General features: G+C 35.2%; 1 protein-coding gene across 2 annotated transcripts in view; it reads left to right on the top strand.

Annotated features, from left to right (window-relative positions):
• RBM27 (RNA binding motif protein 27) overlaps positions 1-15,687 on the top strand; it is an 88,589-nt gene extending 72,902 nt beyond the window's left edge. Inside the window, exons 16-21 of one of the 2 annotated variants that reach the window (XM_032250338.1) lie at positions 812-886; positions 1,025-1,189; positions 2,521-2,625; positions 2,744-2,935; positions 9,934-10,044; positions 11,522-15,687. In XM_032250338.1, the coding sequence (XP_032106229.1) occupies positions 812-886; positions 1,025-1,189; positions 2,521-2,625; positions 2,744-2,935; positions 9,934-10,044; positions 11,522-11,605 (732 nt within the window). In that variant the 3' untranslated portion in view covers positions 11,606-15,687. The remainder of the gene's footprint in view (positions 1-811; positions 887-1,024; positions 1,190-2,520; positions 2,626-2,743; positions 2,936-9,933; positions 10,045-11,521) is intronic. The other variant, XM_032250339.1, reaches the window with a different exon arrangement.
• The last annotated feature ends 6,576 nt before the right edge of the window (positions 15,688-22,263 follow it).

Below are 22,263 nucleotides of genomic sequence, written 5' to 3'. Positions count from 1 at the left end.
TAGTTCTGAGTTTCATTGTCATCCTATTAAGTTCACACAGTGTTTCCCAAATAAAATAGATATTTATATGTACTGTAAAGCTCAGTATAGTTAGAGATTTAATTCACAGGAGGGTGGGAGGCAAAATTTTCCTGGTGAAATCCATAGATTTTACTCTACCATTTCTAACCTATAGCTGTATCTCACTTTTTCTTTCTCTTTTCTTTCTTTTTTTTTTTTGAGATAGTGCCTCAATCTGTTATTCAGGTTGAGTACAGTGGCATGATCATGGCTCACTGCAGTCTTGATGTCCGAGGCTCAAATAATCCTTCCACCGTAGCCTTCTGAGTAGCTAGTACTACAGGCACATGCCACCATACCCAGGCTAATTTTGTTGCCCAGGCTGGCTGGTCTTTAATTCCTGGATTCAAGCAATCCTTCCACCTCAGCCTCCCAAAGTGCTAGGACAGGTTGAGCCACTGTGGCCAGCCTCACAGTTTTAAACTTCAAACTTTAAAAATAAGGATTTAGCTTATTGCATTGGCAAGTGAAAACAACTTTTGTTTTTCTTTATAAGAACATTCAGATCATTCACGTCAATAAATCTTATAGATATAGCTAATTAGGTCCAATATTTTAAATATTTTTTAAGTGCAGTTATAAACTCTATTATATTCAAAGTGTTAGGGAAAACATATTCAAAAGTTTCATCTCTGGTTTCAGCTATTTTTTCATTAGGAGGACAGTCTGTCTCAGGGATGACCCAGAAAAAATGAATTGAGAATGGTGGCAAATTATGTTATCCGTATTAATTTCTTTTTTACTTATACAGGAGGCAATAAAGCTACAACAAGATATGAGGAAAAAAAAGCAAGAAATGTTAGAAAAACAAATAGAATGCCAAAAGGTAAGACAAGAGCTCATTATTTGTATGCTAGAATTGATGTATAGAATTGACTGTAAAAGTTTTATCCATAATTTTAAAAGACTTCTTTATATTGAAATTTATTAGGCATGATTTTACCTTTTTCTCTTTATTTTGTAGATGTTAATATCCAAGTTAGAAAAAAACAAAAATATGAAACCAGAAGAAAGAGCAAATATAATGAAGACTTTGAAAGAGCTTGGAGAGAAGATCTCACAATTAAAAGATGAATTAAAAACATCTTCTGCAGTCTCCACACCATCTAAAGTGAAGACGAAAACAGAGGTATCTATTTGCATTTTTTATTTAACATAGGGTTATTGAACATATGCTGCTTGGCACCTTGAAAGAACAATGGAACCCTTAGGTAGCTAATATCCTAATAGGAATATAGGCAAAAAATTATAGTACTTTTAAACAAAAATACCCTAATTATAGTACTTTTTTTTTTTTTTTTTAAAGAGACAAGGTCTCACTATATTGCCCAGGCTGGCTTCAAATACAGTCCTCCCACCTAGGCCTCCCAGAGTGCTGGGATTACAGGTGTGAGCCACTGTACCCAGCTGCCATGATTTTTTTTTTTTTTTTTTTAGTGTTTCTGTAGTTGCTTGGTACTCTGGGAAGAGGTTGATAATACCCTGTTTGAACAAATATGTGTTTTTTAACTAAATATTTTGGTTCCCTGCTGAAGATGACACTAATAGAGTGATGGTGGTGAAAGAGGTATTCCCATTTCAGCAGTGCTATAATGGTACTATAATAAAACCATCCTTTTTAGTAGCTTGGCTATTCATATGGGTAAAAATGTGGCATGTTATTAAAAAGAATAATCAGAAGTTCTAGATCTATTTAAGTCTAATTTTATTAACTTCTGTCTGTTTCCTTGGCTGTACTTGGCTTAGACAGTGGTTCCATTGTACCACAGTTCTGTGGTGTGATTATAGGTAATTCCATCCTCCAAGAACTGGTAATAAATTTGTCAGATATGTAGAATGTACATTGTTATATGCAGTATTACGTTAAATTTGAAATTATGGTTCTCTATCAGTATAGAAACATACAGTGTTTAAGATATCTTAAAAATAAAATAAAAAATTTTTATTGAAATTTTTCCTAATTATAGAAAGAATATATGCACATTTTAAAAATTAAAGAGATGCAAAAAATGACTGGCAGTCATGCCTCTTAAAGACTGATAAATAATTTGTCTCTAACAAAAAAGAGAATGGCAACAGTTAATGGATTCCAATCTGGTAGTAATTACGTAGCTGTTACTTTTGTACTATAAATATACACTTTTACTATATAATTTATTTTGCTCCAATGTGTTTCATTTGTGATACTTTATTATGTTACAGTTATTCTCAGCTACCTCATCTTAGGTGTCTGTTTCTAGGATCTGATTTTTAGGCCATCTAATGCTTATTATTTTTCATTGAGATCCATACACTTTCTACATGTTGGCACTACTAGACCTGTAAAGTTACTTTCTTTAAAACACCCATGTTTATTGCATCCTCTCATTCTCATTGTGTGTCATTGTGTAACTATAATGTTCTGGAGAAGATCCGGTAAGTCATCTAAAAAATACCCTTTTATTTTCAATTATTCCAAAGGCCCAGAAGGAGTTATTAGATACTGAACTGGACCTCCACAAGAGGCTGTCCTCAGGAGAAGACACAACGGAATTACGGAAGAAACTCAGTCAGTTACAGGTTGAGGTAAGATTTAAAAGGAGTTATTGCCTCACCACATTTAACGTCTCAAAAAAGTTTTCCTTTGTTGTCTCAGGTTTAGTCTAACAATGTATCCTGCATTCTACTTTTTGTTGTTATTCAGGCTGCTCGGTTAGGTATTTTACCTGTGGGTCGAGGAAAGACCATGTCCTCTCAAGGTCGAGGAAGAGGCCGAGGGCGTGGAGGAAGAGGAAGGGGCTCACTAAATCACATGGTGGTGGACCATCGCCCCAAAGCACTAACAGTTGGAGGATTCATTGAGGAAGAAAAAGAAGATTTGCTTCAGCATTTCTCAGTAAGTTGTTAAAATACCAAATGGTAACTCTGTGAACACTGTTTTCCTTGGTGCAGTGTGTAGAAATATCAAATGTTTTATAGATTAGACAATTTGTAGTTGTAAAAAACATGAGTCCTACCAAATGCCTATTAATATATTTAAAAGTCAAGAAGCAGCTCTTGCTTTTGATTTCATAGTACTCCACCTAAGTTCATTGGTAGTGACAAGTTATTCGAAAGCTACATTTAATTTTTGTTTTAGGATTATTACATGGCTTACCAGGTACTTATGGTTAATAGTGAAATAGTTTGGGTTAGAGGGAAAATTCAGATAATTTAGTTATATTCTGTACGTAGTGGCTACCACTTACTTTTAGGCAAACATGCAAATAAAGATTTGCTACGGGCAAATGTCTGTACTGTTTTGGACATATACAGTATATACTCTTTCCAGCTATTTTATTGAGTATTTTTTGTGCTGGAACATTTCATATATGATCTCATTTAATTGTAAATGACTGTATAAATGTGAAATACATGCAAAATGATATACGTGTGAAATCCCGTATGTACAGATGTGAACACAATTTAAAATGTCAACCACAATCATATAATTAATAAGTAGTGGAACTAAGACAACTAGGTTCCCTATTCCTCAAACAACTCTTTTGACAGGAAATATTTTCAGCCCTATTAAGTGTTAAAGATGGCAGGGCACAGTGGCTGACACCTATAAAGTCAGCACTCTGGGAGGCTGAGGCAGGTGAATCACCTGAGGTGAGCCAGGAGTTCGAGACCAGCCTGGCCAACATGGTGAAACCCCATCTCTACTAGAAATACAAAAATTAGCTGGATGTGGTGGTGTGCATCTGTAATCCCAACTACTTGGGAGGCTGAGGCAGGAGAATCACTTGAACTTGGGAGGCAGAGGTTGCAGTGAGCCAAGATAGCGCCATTGCACTCCAGCCTGGGGGACAAGAACGAAACTCCGTCTCAAAAAAAAAGAACAACTTGAAGAAAGTAGGTGATTGATGTATGACGACTGGCATGGATTGGGTGTCAGTTTCTAATCTGGGAAAATGGCTAGACTAGATGAATTTCTCTTTGAGCATCTTCTACCAGGAACCCTAATATGCATATAATTTTTAATTTATGGTATATATAGTTGATCTCATGTTCACATACATATATTTTTTATTGGAATTATTTCCTTGGCCAACATACATAAACAGAATGAAAAGGAGTAACAGTGTATACAATGAAAAATAAGATTTACTTCTACCTCTACTCAATTTCACTCCCCATAGACAATTACTGGTACCAGTTTCTCGTATATCTGCTCAAAGATTCTGTCTCTTGTCTGTCTGTCTGTCTGTCTCTCTCTCTCTCTCTCTCTCTCTCTCTCTCTCTCTCTCTATATATATATATATATATATATATATATATGTATATATTATAATTTATATATATCTCATCTATATATATATCTGCTCAAAGATTCTCTTGTTTTTATATATGTGTAGATATACATACATATATAGACGAGAGAGAAATATATATAAATTTCTATAGGTGAGAGAGAGAGAACTATATATAATTCTCTCTTTCCATTCTTAGAGAACTATATTTCTCTTTTAATTATATACATATATATATATATATAATTATAGAAAAGGTAGCATGTTATACAACACCCTTTGCCATATATACTTTTCACTTCATATATATTCAACTGTTAGATTGTTCTACACTAGTACATGTGGTATTCGTTTTAATGACTGCATGGTATTTCATTGCACAGATGTATCATAGTACATTTGAACCATCCTGTATTGATGGACATTAATTTTTTCCCAATATTTTATCATCTTAAACCATATTTAGATGTGTATGTGACGGAATATATATATGTATGTGTAGAACAGATACTTTAATAAGCAAGAGATGTATTAAGAGATTAGTCCTAGATGTTTTTAAAAAGTACTTTTAAAAATAAAAAAATAACATCAGCACTTTGGGAGGTTGAGGCGGGTGGATCACTGGAGCTCTGGAGTTCAAGACCAGCTTGGCCAACATGGCAAAACCCTGTCTATGCAAAAAATACAAATATTAGTTGGGTGTGGTGGCATCTGCCTTTAGTCCCAGCTACTTGGGAGGCTGAGACATGAGAATTGCTTGAGCCCAGGAGGTGAAGGTTGCAGTGAACCCAGATTGCACCACTGCACTCCAGCCTAGGCAATGGAGCGAGACTCTGTCTCAAAAAAAAAAAAAAAGTATGACTAATAAAACTCTCTCTTTTATTGATCTTGGCCCATTCTTGAAAGATGGTAACTATTCTTAGATATCGTTATAGAAAAATATTATGTATGTAAGAATACATATATAAAGCTTTCACTTTAAAAACATTTACCAGGCTGGGCGCGGTGGCTCATACCTGTAATCCCAGCACTTTGGGAGGCTGAGGCCAGTGGATCACCTTAGGTCAAGAGTTCAAGACCAGCCTGGGCAACATGGTGAAACCCCGTTCTCTATTAAAAATATAAAAATTAGCTGGGCCCAGTGGCGTGTACCTGTAATCCCAGCTACTTGCGGGACTAGGCAGGAGAATCACTTGAGCCCAGGAGGCGGAGGCTGCAGAGAGCCAAGGTTGCACCACTGCACTCCAGCCTGGGCAACAGAGTGAGAGTCTGTCTCAAACCATAACAACAACATTTACCAAAATGTGATCATATTATAAATACAAGGCTATGTTCCAAATCTTGCCTTTTTCACATAAAAATCTTAGCTATTTGGTATTTCCTTAAATTTTTTTTTTTTTTTTTTTTTGAGAGCGCCTGTCACCTGTGACACAGGCTGGAGTGCAGTGGTGCGATCTCAGCCCACTGCAACCTCCACCTCCCAGGTTCAAGGGATTCTCTTGACTTAGTCTCCCAGGTAGCTGGGATTATAAGCATGTGCCACTACGCCCGACTAATTTTTGTATTTTTAGTAGATACAGGGTTTCACCATGTTGGCCAGGCTGGTCTCGAACTCCTGATCTCAGGTGATCCACCTGCCTCGGACTCAAAGGGCTGGGATTACAGGTGTGAGCCATCGTACCCAGCCTATTTCCTTAAAAATTTTAAAGGTTATACCTATAGTCAATTTAAAATGTTGATAAAAACCAACTATACTAATCATAAACATATAGTTCAGTGATTTATCAGAAGGCAGACACCTATACACCTATCCCTCAGGTCAAGAAATAGAACATTTCCAGTACCCCAACCCCACTCGTTCCTCCTCCCAGTCTCTTCTCAGAGCAGTAACCATCGGCCTCGGTTTATGATGATTACCTTGCTTTCTTTATACAGTCAATCCTTATTATTTTCAAATTCCATATTTACCAATTCATCTACTCACTAAAATGTATTTGTAACCCCAGAATCAATACTTGTGGTGCTTTTGTGGTCATTCTCAGACATATACGCAGTTGCCAGTCCCCTCATGTGCCCATTTTCAGCTGAGATAGAAATAAGGTGGTGCTCTGCCTTCTTGTTTCAGCTTTCATAATGTAAATTGATTGATTGATTGAGACAGAGTCTTGCTTTGTCACCCAGGCTGGAGTGTAGTGGCACAATCTAGGGTCACTAAAAGCTGCGTCTCCTGGGTTCAAGCAGTTCTGCTGCCTCAGCCTCCCTAGTAGCTGGGATTGCAGGTGTCCACCACCATGCCCAGCTAATTTTTGTATTTTTAGTAGAGGTGATGTTTTACCATGTTGTCCAGGCTGGTCTCAAACTCCTGACCTCAAGTGATCCGCCTACCTCGGCCTCCCAAAGTGCTAGGATGACAGGCGTGAGCCACTGCACCCAGCCTTTGCTGTCTTTTTAATGCCATATTTTTCTCAACTTTTTGTTTCCTTGGTGATTAAACTGTTTAAAATGGCCCCGGAATGTAATTCTAAAGTGCTGTCTAGTGTTCCTAAGTGTGAGGCTGTGATACGCTTTACAAAGATACATGTGTTAGTTAAACTTTGTTCAGGCATAAGTCAGTGCTTTTAGCTATGAGTTCAATGTTAATGATCAGTAATATATATTAAATAAGATGTTTTTCAACAGAAACACATAAAACCAAAGTATGTGTTGATTAGCTGACAAAAATATTGTGACCCTGTAGAGCAGGGTTGTCTAATCTTTTGGCTTCCCTGGGCCACATTGGAAGAAGTAGTATTGTCTTGGGCCACACATAAGATATACTAACACTAATGATAGCTGATGAGCACGAAAAAAAAGTCTCATAGTGTTTTAAGAAAGTTTACAAATTTGTGTTGGACTGCATTCAAAGCCATTCTGGGCCATATGCAGCTGGTGGGCCACAGGTTGGACAGACTTGCTTTAGGGGCTCATAAGAGTCTCATTCTATTTCCACTGTGATTGGTGGCTCAGCATTTTCCAATTAAATGTTTGCATCAACTTTTTAGAACATAACTACTGCAGATAATGAGAATTGACTAGTTTCATCACCTAAATTTGCATTCCTAAATATTACAGTAGTATTCTGCCCGTTTTTAAAATGTTATGTAAATGGAGTCACACAGTGTGTATTCTTTTGTGCCTGGCTTCTTCTGTTTAATATGTTTGTGAGATTCATTAATATTTTTGCATGTAACATTAATTTGCCATTTTTATTACTGTATAATAGTTTATTTTTCATCTTATTGATGGATATTTGGGTTATTTCCACTTTGTGGCTTTTGTAAGCAGTGTTGCTATCTTATACATGTTTTTAACTACACATTTACACACATTTCTCTTGGCTATACAGTTGGCCCTTCATATTTGTGGGTTTCACCTCCATGGATTCAACCAGTCATGGATCAGAAATATTAGGAAAAAAATGAAAAAAACGAATGGTTGCAGCTATACTGAGCATATACATTTTTTGTCATTATTCCCTAAACAATACAGTATAACAACTATTTACATAGCATATACATTGTATTAGGTATTGTAAGTAATCTAGAGAGGATTCAAAGTATATGGAGAATGTGTGTGGGTTATATATAAATACTACACTATTTTATATAAATGACTTGAGCATTCATGGATTTTCGTATTCAAAGAGAGTCCTATAACCAATCCCCCAGAAACACCAAACGATGACTATATGTGGAATTGCTGAGTGGACCCCATCCGTTTTAGATTCTTACCAGTTTAGAAAGGGTTTGAGATTCTAACCATTTATGTTTGAGAGTTCCTAACTTGGTAGTGTCATAGTATATCTTTATTCTAATTGCTGATATATTTGACTTGTTAGAAGTTAGACAGTAGAAATTATTTATTCTTAGTTTCAGACTGCATATACATTTCTGGTTCTTCCTTTAATAATGTATATGCAATACATTTAATATTCCTTTTGGAGGACAGAACTCCTGTCTTCTTTGGAGAGCAACACAGTTGTTACAGATTTAAAAGTCTTTATTACTTTTTCTGATTATAAAAGTAACATTTTTATTTAGAAATTCAAATACTATGGAAATGAACAAAACAAGCAGTGAAAGCCTCTCTATAATTGGGCTATGTGTTAAAAGATAGAGTAAGGGTAAAGGATCTATATTATATACATTACCTGATTTTTAAAAGGTGGTAAATATAGACCAGGTGCTGTGGCTTATGCCTGTAATCCCAACACTTTTCGAGGCTGAGGTGGGAGAATTGCTTGAGCCCAAGAATTTGAGACCAACCTAGGCAACACAGGGAGACCCTGTGTATGAAAATAAAAAAATTAGCCAGGTGTGATGGTACTTGCCTATGGTTCTCAGCTACTTGGGAAGCTGAAGTGGGAGGATCACTTGGGCCCAGGGAATTGAGGCTGCTGTGAGTGTGATCTTACTACTGCACTCCAGTCTGGGAATCAGAGCAAGACCCTGTCTCAAAAAAAAAAAAAGGTAAATATATGTATTTGGTAGGGCTGTTTTGATACATCAATTTGGTATGTCCCATGAGTCATAATGTTTTGTTAGGTTACAAGCATTTAGACCCTGCAAGGAATGGTGGGAATTTTCCCTTTACAACATAGGATGATGTCTGTGCAGGCAGTAATGGATTTATGAGTCTGGTCTAATGTACATTCTCACCATGCTATGCTCCAAGTGTTTTATGGAAACATTTAGCAAATGCTTCAAGAGGTTTAGCAACGATTTTGCTAGATAGACTAGAATGAAAGCCCAAATAAAAAGGAATCTCTTCTTTTATGTTTTTCAGAACCCCGAGAATGGGAGTGTTCTATAAACAAGGACCTTTGATAGGAAGGCTATAGAGATGGCTAAGCTTTTACTTTTTTTGAAACTTTGGATCCCTGTTCCCTTGTCTGTGTTGCTTTGTCTTTAAAATTTGCTTTCCCTTACTGGAATTTGCTGGGTAGAAAAAAATGTTTAAAAATTCGTACCAAGTAAAACATTTGAAATGGAGCAGTTTTATGAGTTAGGATAGTAGTAGGTGTTTAATTAATGTTTATTGAATGCATAGATGAGCTGGGAGGTGCTTATCATTGTATAGCATTTCAGAAGAGGAAATAGGAAGAACTTTATCAAACATAGGTGGAGCTGTAAGAGATGCAGTGAGATGAATAAGCAGATGATTCACCTTTAAAAAAATTATGTATTTCTAAGGTTTGAGTCTATATATGTAGATATCAAAGCCAAAGGTCAATAAATGTATTAAGAATATTTCTTGTCCTCATCATGACTTTTGTAAGTAGAGCAGCTGTACTTAAAAAAAAGTTTATTACTCCAACCAAGACAGATGCTAACATTTACCTGACACAGATATAAACCATGGGTTATCCTAGGCAAACCAGAACATATAGTTGCTCTAATTAAAAGGGACTTTATTTTTTTTTTTAGTTCTCATTGAAGCTTGTAGATCCACCTTAACAGATTTCTCCCTGCCCTATATTATACTTTTAAAATAACACAGAAATTGTAGAAATCATTAGTTATTTGAGTGCAAACTTATATATTCTTCTAATACCTTTTAGGCTGCAAACCAAGGGCCAAAATTTAAAGACCGCCGGCTACAGATATCATGGCACAAGCCCAAGGTACCATCTATATCCACTGAGACTGAAGAAGAAGAAGTCAAGGAGGAGGTAAATTTAATGATTGGAAATAAGAGTTGAATTAGATCGCTTCTCAATTATGTGTTTTTCATGATATGAAATAGTATAAATTAAAAAATAGATAACTGGGTTTTTCTTTCATGCATGCAAGTTAGAACTAGTTTAGATGTTTCTTAGAGAGTTAAAACAAGTCTAGAGATAGAAAAAGCTGTCTTGGGAGTTATTTTCTTCTGGTATAGGAAAGACTGTTCTTTTTTGTTTACATTTATATTGGATTTGTTTGAGCTTTAGAAATTTTTATTCTGATGAATAAAGTCAGAGATTACATAAAATAAGTTTTAATCGATTGATTTCACTTTTTGTTTTTTCAAGTTCCATAGTAACAGATTTGAGTTTCTTATTTTCCTTCTGTGTATAATTGGTTAAAATGAGTGTGCAGAAGTTGAATATAAAGGCTGATATAAAATATCAGCCTCTTAAAATATATGAGAATTTATTTTGCTCTTTTACTTGTGTTATTTATCATCAGTTTATCTAGTGAACACATTGGCTACATTGTGAGGTTTTCCTGATTTATCACAGTCTTGATTTTAAAAGATACCTAGCATTTATAGTTTGATCAAAGATCGTCTCACTACATGAGTAATTTTATATAGCAAAAGCAGAGATGTTCCCCAGATTAAAAGAAAATGAAAAGTCATGATATTTGGGTGGTGTTTGCAGATACATCTACTTTGTCTAAGATTTTAGATTTTTAGATAAGATTTGGAATATCAGTGTCATGGGGAAGTTAGTATATTCACCTCTTACAAACAGTTGAATGGATATAAAACAAAGATTTAGGTATTTGGTCATTTATTTTCCTAGTTTTTAATAGGATAAATTAATTTTAATTAACTTATCAGAAATATATCTCATAGTTTAAAAAAAATTTTCTCTACTAAATGTTCACATTATTTATTTTCCTGATGCTATTAGCATCTTCTACTAGCAAAATTAGGCAGGGCGGTGTGGCTCACACCTATAATCCCAGCACTTTGGGAGGCCAAGGCGGGTAGATCACCTGAAGGTTGGGAGTTCGAGACCAGCCTGACCAACATGGAGAGACCCTGTCTCTACTAAAAATACAAAATTAGCTGGGCGTGGTGGCGCTTGCCTGTAATCCCAGGGACTCAGAAGGCTGAGGCAGGAGAATTGCTTGAACCTGGGAGGTGGAGGTTGTGGTGAGCTGAGATTGTGCCATTGCACTCCAGCCTGGACAACGAGAGCAAAACTTCATTTTAAAACAAAAACAAAACCTAGCAAAATTAGTAGAGGAGAAGAATTTGTATTCATTAACAAAAATATTTTGGGCTTTTGTTTTGCCCTGAAAGATATTCTTGCATGCATCCCTTATAAAGCCCATCCAACCTGGGCATTGTATACTAGTCTGTTTGTCCTTTGGCCTAAAAAGCATTTTACTTACCATTGTTGTGTACTAAGCAGATATTAACCTCTCTTTCTTCAGGAAACAGAAACCTCAGATTTGTTTTTGCCTGATGATGACGATGAAGATGAAGATGAATATGAGTCTCGTTCATGGCGAAGATGAAATCTGACGCTAGCTGTATAATTTTTAGGAGTATTGTTTAGAAGAACAACTTTTAAAAATTATTTAAAAGAAGTCAATGAGCCAAAAAAATTTTTTTTATTTTTCTTTTCAACACAGTAGGTTCAAGAACAGCAAGTTTGCTATGTAAACACATCTCATAACTGTACATGATATTAAAGCACCAAAGGCCTAGTGACTTTTACACAGTTGTGAAGATCCACAGCAATGACATGGATAATCTCTAGAGCCTTATTTTCCACACCACCCTTTTTTTGTTGCTGTTGGTGTTGGATTATGATGTAAATGACAGGGTGTTCAGAAATTTATTTTGGATTATAATCTACTGATAAAATTTAATTAAATGTCAAAATTGCCTGTAATCTTTTAACTCTCAGCTATTATGGATGGGTCGTCAGACAGTAGGAAATATTTGTAATTAAAATACCCTTTTGCTTTCAAGAGTTGTCTTGGAAGAAAAGTGTGTTTAATTTTTTTTTTTTTTTTTAAACTTTGGAGGAGCCCAATTTGTATTCAGTCTAAATTTGTTTTTCATGGTATTTATGTGTAGTAGTACTATTTCGGTGAAAATCACAACAAACTCTGTGTTCTTAAATGCTACAGCAATGGTAGCTAGCTCTGTAGTATTTCCATTCTCTTGTCATATGAACTCCTGGACTTTTCCTGCTACTGACTCTTAGTTTGCTTTGATACTTAATGAGCACTGGTTTGGCTGGTCTTTTTTAAAATTTTTATAACTCAGAATGTAAAAGGCTTTCACCTATTGCCCCTTTCTCGTCCCCCTTTTCTTCCTCTTGCCTTTCTATTAGGCCTGACTTAGTCATCATTGACGTAAGTGGTTCATTTGGGCAACCACAGGCAGTCTCCAGTAAAAGGTTCAAACCAGCACCTGGATAAATAAGTGATGTTTTGATGAGAATGATGGAAGGATTTTGGGGAGAAGAGAATCACCAGCTTTTGTTTCCCTCTTTTGAAGCTTCAGTTCAGTTATAGTTACACAGAAGGGTTTAAAAGTGTCTGAAATTCTTTTCCTAAATTTAAATGATGGTAAGGTGACTGGGGGTGAGGGGTGGGTGGGAGGGGGTTGAGGGCTGAGTATGCTAGTAATAAATGCGAGTCCTGTATGACTTTGATCAGAAGACCTTATTTTTTCATAATTTTGTAGCTTGTTGCTATCCATGAACATATGCATCTTCAGTGGACAGTTTCCTTTACTGTGTGCATTTTTACTGTACACTGGATAGAGTATCTGTTAAGTAAAATATATATGTAAATTTATGTCCTTGTGTTCTGAATGTTAGATGGAAAAGCAGAGGAGCAACACTACACTGTACTGACCCCTGGGGAAATAAAATGATTAATGTACATAGGCTGTCACTTTTTCAAGGATATACACATCTGTTTTTATATATGTGTGGTATGAAAATTTGAAACCTGCTATTGGCTCCAAAAGGTTCTTGGTGACCACTATATCAAGGATTTTGCTTGCTGAGGTAAAGACTATTTCTCAAAATAGAAACTATTCACTGAGAACTTAAAACCATCAGGCTTCTAGATTTACTTAGCTAAAAGAAGTTAAATCCCATGTTCTGATAATCTTTATTCTTCTCCACGTTTTCCTGGAATGATGTGTCAAACCAGGGTCATTTTTAAGTTCATATAATTTTCTTTCATAATAAGGACTTTCTCTTTATAGGTTATTGTTATATTTCTAGTAACACTGAAGGTAAAATAAGCTTATAAAAGAAGGAAAACTTTAGAATAGGGTACTTAGAATACACAATCTTGCTCCTTACTCCTCCATCATCTCTAATGAAATTTTTCTTGATGTCTGTGGCTCAGTCAGTATATATTTTGAAAGATTCATTGTGGTGAACATTTTGAGTCCTGACAGTTTAAACGTGATAGAGGGAACAAAGGATTTATATATTTTTTGTACAAAGTTTTTTCTTAAACTGTATAATTTTGTAAATAATTTGTTTGGTTTTTTTTTTTTTTTGTGTACTAAAACTACCAGCGTATAGATTTCAATAAGAATTGTTGTATTTTTGTATTTGGAAACTGAAAATTACAGTAAATTAATGGAACTGTAAGAAAAATTTCAGTAGACTGACAGTTCAACAGAATGAGATTCCTTTTCATATGATTTTTTAACCTCAAAATGGACGTCTTATTACACTCTCAGTAAAAAGTTGAAGATTTGTTTGACTTTTTCGTATTGGAGGCAGAGGATGAAAGAGAAGTGTGTTAAAGTGAAAAACAGTTTTTTTCAGTAAGATTTGAGGCCCTTTCTGTAAAAGTTTTCAGTACACCTTAAACAGGACTGAAAACACTTTATGCTTTCAAAGAATTTCAAAACATGTTTGACTCAAAGATAAATTTAAAGTGAGTTATAATATTGGGAAACTTAAGGTTAGCATAAAATAGTTTATATATATCCCCTGCCTCCTTTGGGATATTTTGCTTCCACCATCAAATCTTCAACTGTTAGAATTTCACTTAAAAGTGAATAACTGCCATACCTGCTTTCTTGGCATCTTCATTTACAGAAATAACATACAGTATCTAAGGCAAATTCTGTTCCTCTTAATGTGTATGCCATCTTTGTAAGTAGCTGATCAGCAATAATAGCCACCAGTTGACTAGGTCACCCTGATATACTAGTGGATTAATGTTCAAGTATTGCAAAATTTCCCTCAATATCTTTATGTAACATTGAGAAAATATTGTTACCAGCTAAGATGATAAATTGGAAAACAGTCTTGGTAAGGTGAGAGGGTCCATGGTGATGGATTATTATTTCAAAAAAGAAAAAAAAATCATGTGAAAAGGAATAGTGGTTCCTCTTGATGTATAGTATGCCTGTATTATAGTTTTTACAAAATTGTGAACTTGTGTAATAGTATAATAGGAGATATTGTTGAATTTCTAACTGTTTATACATTTAAATTCATATATGTAATGTTTGTTTTATCAATTACAATCTGAATTTCTAAGAAGCATGTTGACTTTTGCAATAAAGATGCAATATGGAATGGTTCACAATTGGAAAAAAAAAGAAAAAAGATGAAAGTATTACAAATTTAAAAGAATTTGGAAAATTTATGAACCATTCCAAAAATTATAACAATCACCAAAAGAGCTGTAATTCTGGCTTGTTCTGGAAAGAAAGAAAATGTGTGTGTATGCTTGCTTGTGAGAGTAAGTGAGAAGTGGATATGTATGTGTGTTATGTTGTGTTCATAAACGTGAGAGAATGTCAGTCAATATGAAGTTGAGTTTGAAGTCACTGGCTATTAAATATTAAGTAGGATAGCTTTCTCAACAGTAGTCTGGAGAATGAAAGAGAAGGTATTAAAATGCTACTTGTAAGTAACCTTTGGTAGCCACATTATTTTGTTCATGGATATTTCTTGGTATCCCTCATATAAAGTACACAGCAGTTTCATGAAAGCAATTATTTTAATGTTGTCTTGAGGATATTCATTATGCCTGCCGACAGCAGGAGGGACATTTTACTTAAGTAGAATAGGGAGAAGGGGAAAAAAAAAAACACTTAGAAGAGATGACTTGAAGATAACATCAGTTCTGAATGTGATGAAGATTTGTAAGGACAAACCCAGTCCTCATGCACTAAGGACTGGGTGGTGATGAGAAAGAGAAGTGTTACCACTTGGTTTTCCCATTTTAAAAAAATTATAAAATTCCCCTTCCAATGATTACGCATTAAGGAGGAGCATTCTTTAAATTTCAGCTTACACAAGGTGATACTGAAAGAATGAAAGTAAACTTTATTTTCATTCTTTTCAAATAAAATTTATTTTATCTTATGTAAATAGCAAATAAGCTGTTTGTCACCATTTGCTTTGAATAGATCATAATTAATCCTAAATATATTTACAGTAAACATTAGTTCTGGGACTTTTTTGGAGGGGGCAGGCATAATTCTGTACATAGTTACATCTATTGAACAAATGTTCTACTAAAATGGAGCTCTCATTAACAGAAATTAATGTTTTTATGTGATTTTTTACAGATTTTGAAATAAATTGTGCTAAAGCCAAGGATAAATTTTGAGTCATAGTCCCTGGCATACAGTCAAATCTGGATCTAGATATGTTACCGTAAACACAGATACAATTGTGCTTATCAATGTGGGGATATTGGATGATAGAGTCAGGGTTGCTTTAGATTAAATGGACCAACATTACCTTGCTCTGCAGAGCTGCTCATTTTATGTTTATTTTTAGTCTCAAAGACCTAACTTGAGCGGCCAGCTAAAACTGACTCAAAAAAGAAAAAGGCAATCTATTGCTACTGCTTGTGTTATGAATTACCTTCATTTATGCTAAATTGATTTTATTGCCAAGATATCTCCTTTCAACAGGATCATCTACCATTTGGCCTCTTCCCTGTTCTGCGGTTGACCTTAGGTTAACTAAACTATGCCAACATTCTGAGATAGGCAATTTGATACAGGGTAAAATCAAGGTCACAGTAGTGTTTGATGATTGTGAGATATTTGTAGTTTGTATCTACTCTTAAGCTTCGGCAAGCATTTCTTTTGGTGGTGGTGGTAGTAGGGGTATCGGTGTTCATTAACATAAGCATGATTAACATCGCTGTTACTTTTTCTCTGTATGTTATATTAAATTATCTTTTGTAAAAGAGCAGCAAGGAAAGAAAGCCCTTTAGCTTGTTTTAGATAAAGATAAGCCTGAATTTCTGACCTCACTTCTACTTCAGTTTTCTAACCACTTAATAGAGTTGTTTGTTTGTTTGTTTGAGACGGAGTCTTGCTATGTTGTCCAGGTTGGAGTGCAGTGGCACAGTTGTGGCTAATTTTTGTATTTTTACTAGAGACGGGTTTCACTGTGTTGGCTAGGCTGGTCTTGAACTCCTACCTCAAGTGACCCTCTAACCTCAGCCTCCCAAAGTGCTGGGATTACAGGCGTCACCCCCAGCCAATGTCAGAGTTTTACTACTTTGATATAGTGACCTACTAGTTCTTAAAATAACATGTCTAGTTGGAGTTCAGGTTTAGCACTTGATTGTTCAAAATTGTTCTTTACTCAATTCTTTGAAGCAAGTATAGGGGTGGAAAAAAGCCTTTTCAGCACTTAGCCATGTTTTTATTGATTAAATTCTGAACACCCCTTTGTAAAAAAAACTTTATAAAGATGAATGTATTATTAACAATTTTCTAAAGTCCTTGTGATTTCGTCTCTTCTTAGTTTGCCTCCAGACTTCTATTATTGTGAGATACTGATATAGTTCTTCTAATTTTAAATTTAGTAAGGGCTAATCCAGACCTTGCCAAATTAATTTTTTCTTCAGGATAATTTGGCTTCAAGATTGAGAACTACTCACATGTTCAGTTTGAGTTCTTAGACCAGACCCTGCCTATTTATCTGTGTAAGCATATTCCTGCATAAATTATTGAATGCTAGTTTCTGAACCACCCTCCAACTTTAGGGTTATTTACTTACTTTAGGATTTAAGTTCTTAACATTGAGAGACTGTAGGGGGCTCCAAAAGGCAACATTTAGCCTTGGAGGAGGGACTCAAATCTTTTTTCACAGCAACTCAAAATGAGACACATTTTGCATTGCAACCCAGTATACTCACACGGAACAAAAGTTTACAAAACAATACCTACCCAATATGCAACCGATATTTTCATCCTATTAGATAAAAATTCTTGTTAGGACCCACTATTTATTGAGTTGCATGATGGAATGCATTTTGAAATCACTGTCTTCCTTACTGTGACATTGTGGAAACGATTTTGAGTATAAAATGTTATTAATTTATTTTGTTTTTATTTTGCATGGAAAAGTGGTCTGAAATTGGCCTTTAAAAGTGAAAATACTATACATCAACTTATTTATTTGATGTTTTTTTCTTGAAGGACATTTTGTAGTTTTTAAAAGTAGATAACTTCTGAGTGACTTTTTAAAACTTGCCTACAGTTTTATATTTTTGTCATTCCTTGTCTTTGGAAGAAAGTGGACTATTGATATATTGGTGCTACTTTTTATGCAATTCAAATCACTTTGTGGTAGTTATTCATATATTTTTTAAAAAGCTGTGAAGTCAAATTACAACTCTTTAAGGTCTATAAATAAATAAAATATTTGGCTTTGATTTAATTTAGCACTTAATTTAGAGTTTACCTTAGCCATCAACCATTTAAAGCAAACCAATTTTGATATCTAAAAAAACCCTATGTATTCTAACATGCCATCGACTTTCACCTTTTTCAAACACATATAAGTTTATAGGAAATGTAAGCAATAGATAAGTCCTGTAGAAAACATAATTAACTGTCTTTGCCACTTTTCTTACTCTTGGGCAAGTGTGTCACTTGTCTGTACATGTCTGACCCTTCCCAGTTTCTAAAGTGCAAAGAGAAAGACTGGGGACATGTCCATAAGAATATTGCCGTATCTTCAGAAATGCAAAGGAGAAAACCATTAAGTCTGCTAAGTAGTGAAATCGGAACTCTTCATGGAGTTATAAGCTACTTACACATTTCAGTATTTCTACCCTCTTGTGTATGTACCACCTTGTTCAGCTTTGAAAACAGTTTTAGAGAGAAAGTTGCATTCCTGAGGTCACCCAACCTGTAGTGGTGGAGTCAGCATTTGAACGCAGGTCTGACTCCAGAGCTCAGGTTCTTAACCTGTGTGCTCCACTGCTTCTAATAAAATGGAATATTGCAAGTCTGTAGAATGTCACTGATCTTTTTTATTAGTGTCTGTCAAACGCTGCCATCCTGGCTCCATCTATCTCATCTGCCTTGGATTGGAACCAAACTCCCTGGGGAGCCACATTGTGTTTTTAGGTAGCATATTGGAAACCACAGAGAACAGTTTATGTTAATTTGTGGGGGAATATTTTAAAGTAGTAATTTTCTGTGACCTCCACAAGGTACAGCCAGCCGATTCGATACATTTCACAATAATTTGGCTACATCATAACCTATGTTATTTTATTTTCAATTTTATCTTAAATGTTTTCCCTGTGGCAGATTATGATAATCTTGCAGTATTTCTACCTTGCTTCTTTGTGTTTTTCAATATTTCTGGTGCCTTTTTCCTTTTAACCTTGGCATTAAAAAGATCATGCTGGACATAAATAAGTTTACATGCTTTAATTTAATGATGTTTTCATATAGTACACTGAATTTTCTAGACAAAAAGTGCTGAGAATAGCAGTGTTCATATATAGTTATGTTTCTGCCATAGTTTTTTTAAAAGAATATATTCTCAGTGAATAAAACTGATGTTCATGTCATTGTTCTGTTTTGGGATTTATTTTATTTTATTTTACACGTTCAGATTTCTTAGATCATTCCAAATCTTTGTGGATTTCTGATTTTTGCTATTTGGGGAACTTCGAAGTGTTTATTGACTTATAGTTGTTATGGTAATAGTTATCTGAAAAAAGAAAAAGATGTAAGCAGCCTTGAAGAAGAGGGGACTTTTTATTCTTTGTCAGTCCATGAGAAAGCTAGGCATGTTCTAAGAGGTTCAATGAACAAGTTTTTTATTCTTGACAAATTTTGTAGCATTAGGGAATATTTCCAGTATGATAATTGTATCAGGGAAATTGCCGAAACAAAAGAGAATGATTATAACATTCTGCTGGCCACACAGCACATGTTTTAAGAAAGGTGTTTCACCCTAAAAATAAAATTGGATTATGTCGTGTGTGTTTTTTTTCCTCTGTGAAGATCCCAGAAGTATGTCATGTGTGTTTTTAAAAAGCTTTACTGTGATCGAATGCTTAAAAAAAATCCATGTTATTAAAGAGTTTTTTTTTTTTTTTAAGCATACAGTATTTTGCTTTGAAATGTTAAATATAGGGAAGGAAGAATTTTATACATAGAAACTTAGTTTCTCAGAATTATAACTTTATTTTTTGAAAATTTTCTACCAATATCTTTAAAGCACTTTCTCCTTGATTGATTTAAATCCTAATAAATTATACATTTCTGCACTTTAGCTATTCATGTGAAAATTATTTGGAGTCATCTCAATAGAGTGGTGCTGTGTGGTCTCCCCAGGCCTCCAAGTATGTCAAAAAAGTTTCATCTACTCTTTGTTTTAAATTTTAAGTGAATATTACTGATAGATAAAGCCAAAGAAAAATCTAAAGATTAAAGTAAATTATTAAAATCTACTGAAGAGTGAGGACTTACATGAGAACTCTTTTTATGGAAAGCTGTGCTGAGATCCTAATATTTTTGGAAAGCTATTTGTTAGTTACAGACACCTGTCAATTTCTCAGAAATGGTTTTACCTAGAAAAGAAAAGTAGAACCTAATTAGTACATTTGGACGTGTTCAGAAAATTTTCAATATTTTAAAACCAACACACAGCATATTTTGCCTCTTCTGTTTTACAACCATGGGAGGATTGCCTTTTTATTCATTTTGAGGTTTTGATTATCATCACTGGAAGTTTTATGCTTCATAAACTTAGGGTAGTAGAAGTGGTTACAGTAGATGGTTTTACTTGTCTGTCTTTTGGCATGGCCTACATGAATCAGAATCCAAAGAAAACCAGCACACTTAAAATAGAAAAACTGCACTTCAGGAGGCTGAGGTGGGAGGATCACTTGAGCCCAGGAGTTTGAGACCAGCCTGGGCAACATGGTAAAACCCTGTACTAAAAATACAAAAATCAGCTGGGTGTGGTGGCAGGTGCCTGTATCCCAGCTACTCTGGAGTCTGAGGCAAGAGAATCACTTGAACCTGGAAGGTGGAGTTTGCAGTGAGCCAAGATCATGCCACTGCGCCCCAGCCTTAGGGACAAAGCAAGACACTATTTCAAAAAAAAAAAAAAAAAAGTACAATGAATTTTGATTGTGTTCAACATTTTAGTCAGGTCATTCTTTACAATTCTTGCCCAGAAACATGGATTTTTTTTTTTTTTTTTGGCGTGTGTGCCATAAATAAGAAATTAAGAAAACAGATGAGACTGTAAAATACTCCCCCCACAGAAGCACTTCAATAATTGTGGAGCAAATGACTTAATGAAGAACCAGGAGAGAGAAGGAAGAACAACCTATCTCAGCATTGTATTTGGTTAATTTTCATTTCATTTCACCACAGTCAATTTTAATGGTGCTAAGAAGAAATTATGGTAAATTTAGAAAAGAAATTGTGGAAGTTATTACATCACAATATACTTACTTTTTTTTTTTTTTTTTAAAGTTAAGTCTTGGTTTCTTTAAGCATGGTTTCATTTTCATTTAGTACTTTTTTTTTTCATGCAATACTTTTATGTCAGCACTCTTTTTTTCCTTTGGTTTTTGAGACAGAGTCTCGCTCTGTTTCCCAGGCTGGAGTGCAGTGGTATGATCTCAGCTCATTGCAACCTCTGCCTCCTGCGTTCAAGCGATTCTTGTGCCTCAGCCACCCAGCAGCTGGATTACAGGCATGTGTTATCACACCCAGCTAATTTTTTTTAAATTATTTTTTGTAGGGACGGGGTTTTGCCATGTTGGCCAGACTGGTCTTGTACTGCTGACCTCAAGTGATCCTCCCGCTTTGACCTCCCAAAGTGCTGGGATTACAGGCGCAAGCCACCACACCCGGACTGTGTCAGTATTCCTGACCTGAGAGAGGGATGGCAAGCAGAATTCAGGCCCCACAGAGCTGACGAAGGTAGCTCATCTCTCACACCTTGGGCATTCTTCAGCCATAAAATGGTCAGGAGAGTCCAGCCTTATGATCAAAATAAGATTGTTTACCATGTCATTGCTCATTGTGTGACTCACTGTGCTGTTTCTTAAACATTATTATTTAACTCTGAGATATACTATTATTTTTCCTTTTTTGTACAAGAGGAAACTTGGGCACAGAGCGGTTGTGTCACCCATAGTCTCAAAGCCAACAGTTAAAGCCACGTTATGTCTGACATCAAAGTGGGGCTTTTAACCATTGCTTGATAACTGTGTTCACATCTCAATTCTTGCTACCTGTGTGAGCTGTGAGCTGGAATTACTTGGTCTTTTTGTTTTGTTTTGTTTTGTTTTTGAGACAAGGTCTCTCAACAGAGAGATAGCAGTGGTGCTATCATTATAGCAGTGGTGCTATCATGGCTCATTGTAGCTTCAACTTGCTGGGCTCAAGTGATCCTCCTCCCTCAGCCTCCGAAAGCACTGGGATTACAGGTGTGAGTCACTGCACCTGATCTACTTAGTCTTTACAAGGCTCAGTTTACTCATATAAAATGAACATTGTAGTATTGGTACCCATTTAATGTTCACCTGATTGCAATGAACATTAAATGGTAGTTCGCTGAAATTATTTTGTGGAATGTACATCACTATTAGCAGATTTAAGCTTCATCAAATTGTCTCGAGTTATTTTTAACTGCAATGGAATTTTCTACGTTGGTTATTAAATCTTGTGAAATCACCTAAATAAATGTGTAAGCAATGTTGGAGAACAGAGAAAGGCATACTGCTCACCTGAGTTGGCACCTCTATATTTCTGTAATACTGTACACCATGATAATCAACTTGATAAAGACAACTATAGGTAACAACATTTTCTAATTCTTAGCAGTTGTAAGTACACATTACATGTAGTCATGTGGTGCGTCAAATACAGCATGTTTTGACAG

Source organism: Sapajus apella, unplaced genomic scaffold (assembly GCF_009761245.1).
Source record: "Sapajus apella isolate SASKATOON/1434 unplaced genomic scaffold, GSC_monkey_1.0 scaffold71, whole genome shotgun sequence".
Lineage (NCBI taxonomy): Eukaryota > Metazoa > Chordata > Mammalia > Primates > Cebidae > Sapajus > Sapajus apella.
This window is presented reverse-complemented; position numbering and strand designations above follow the sequence as displayed.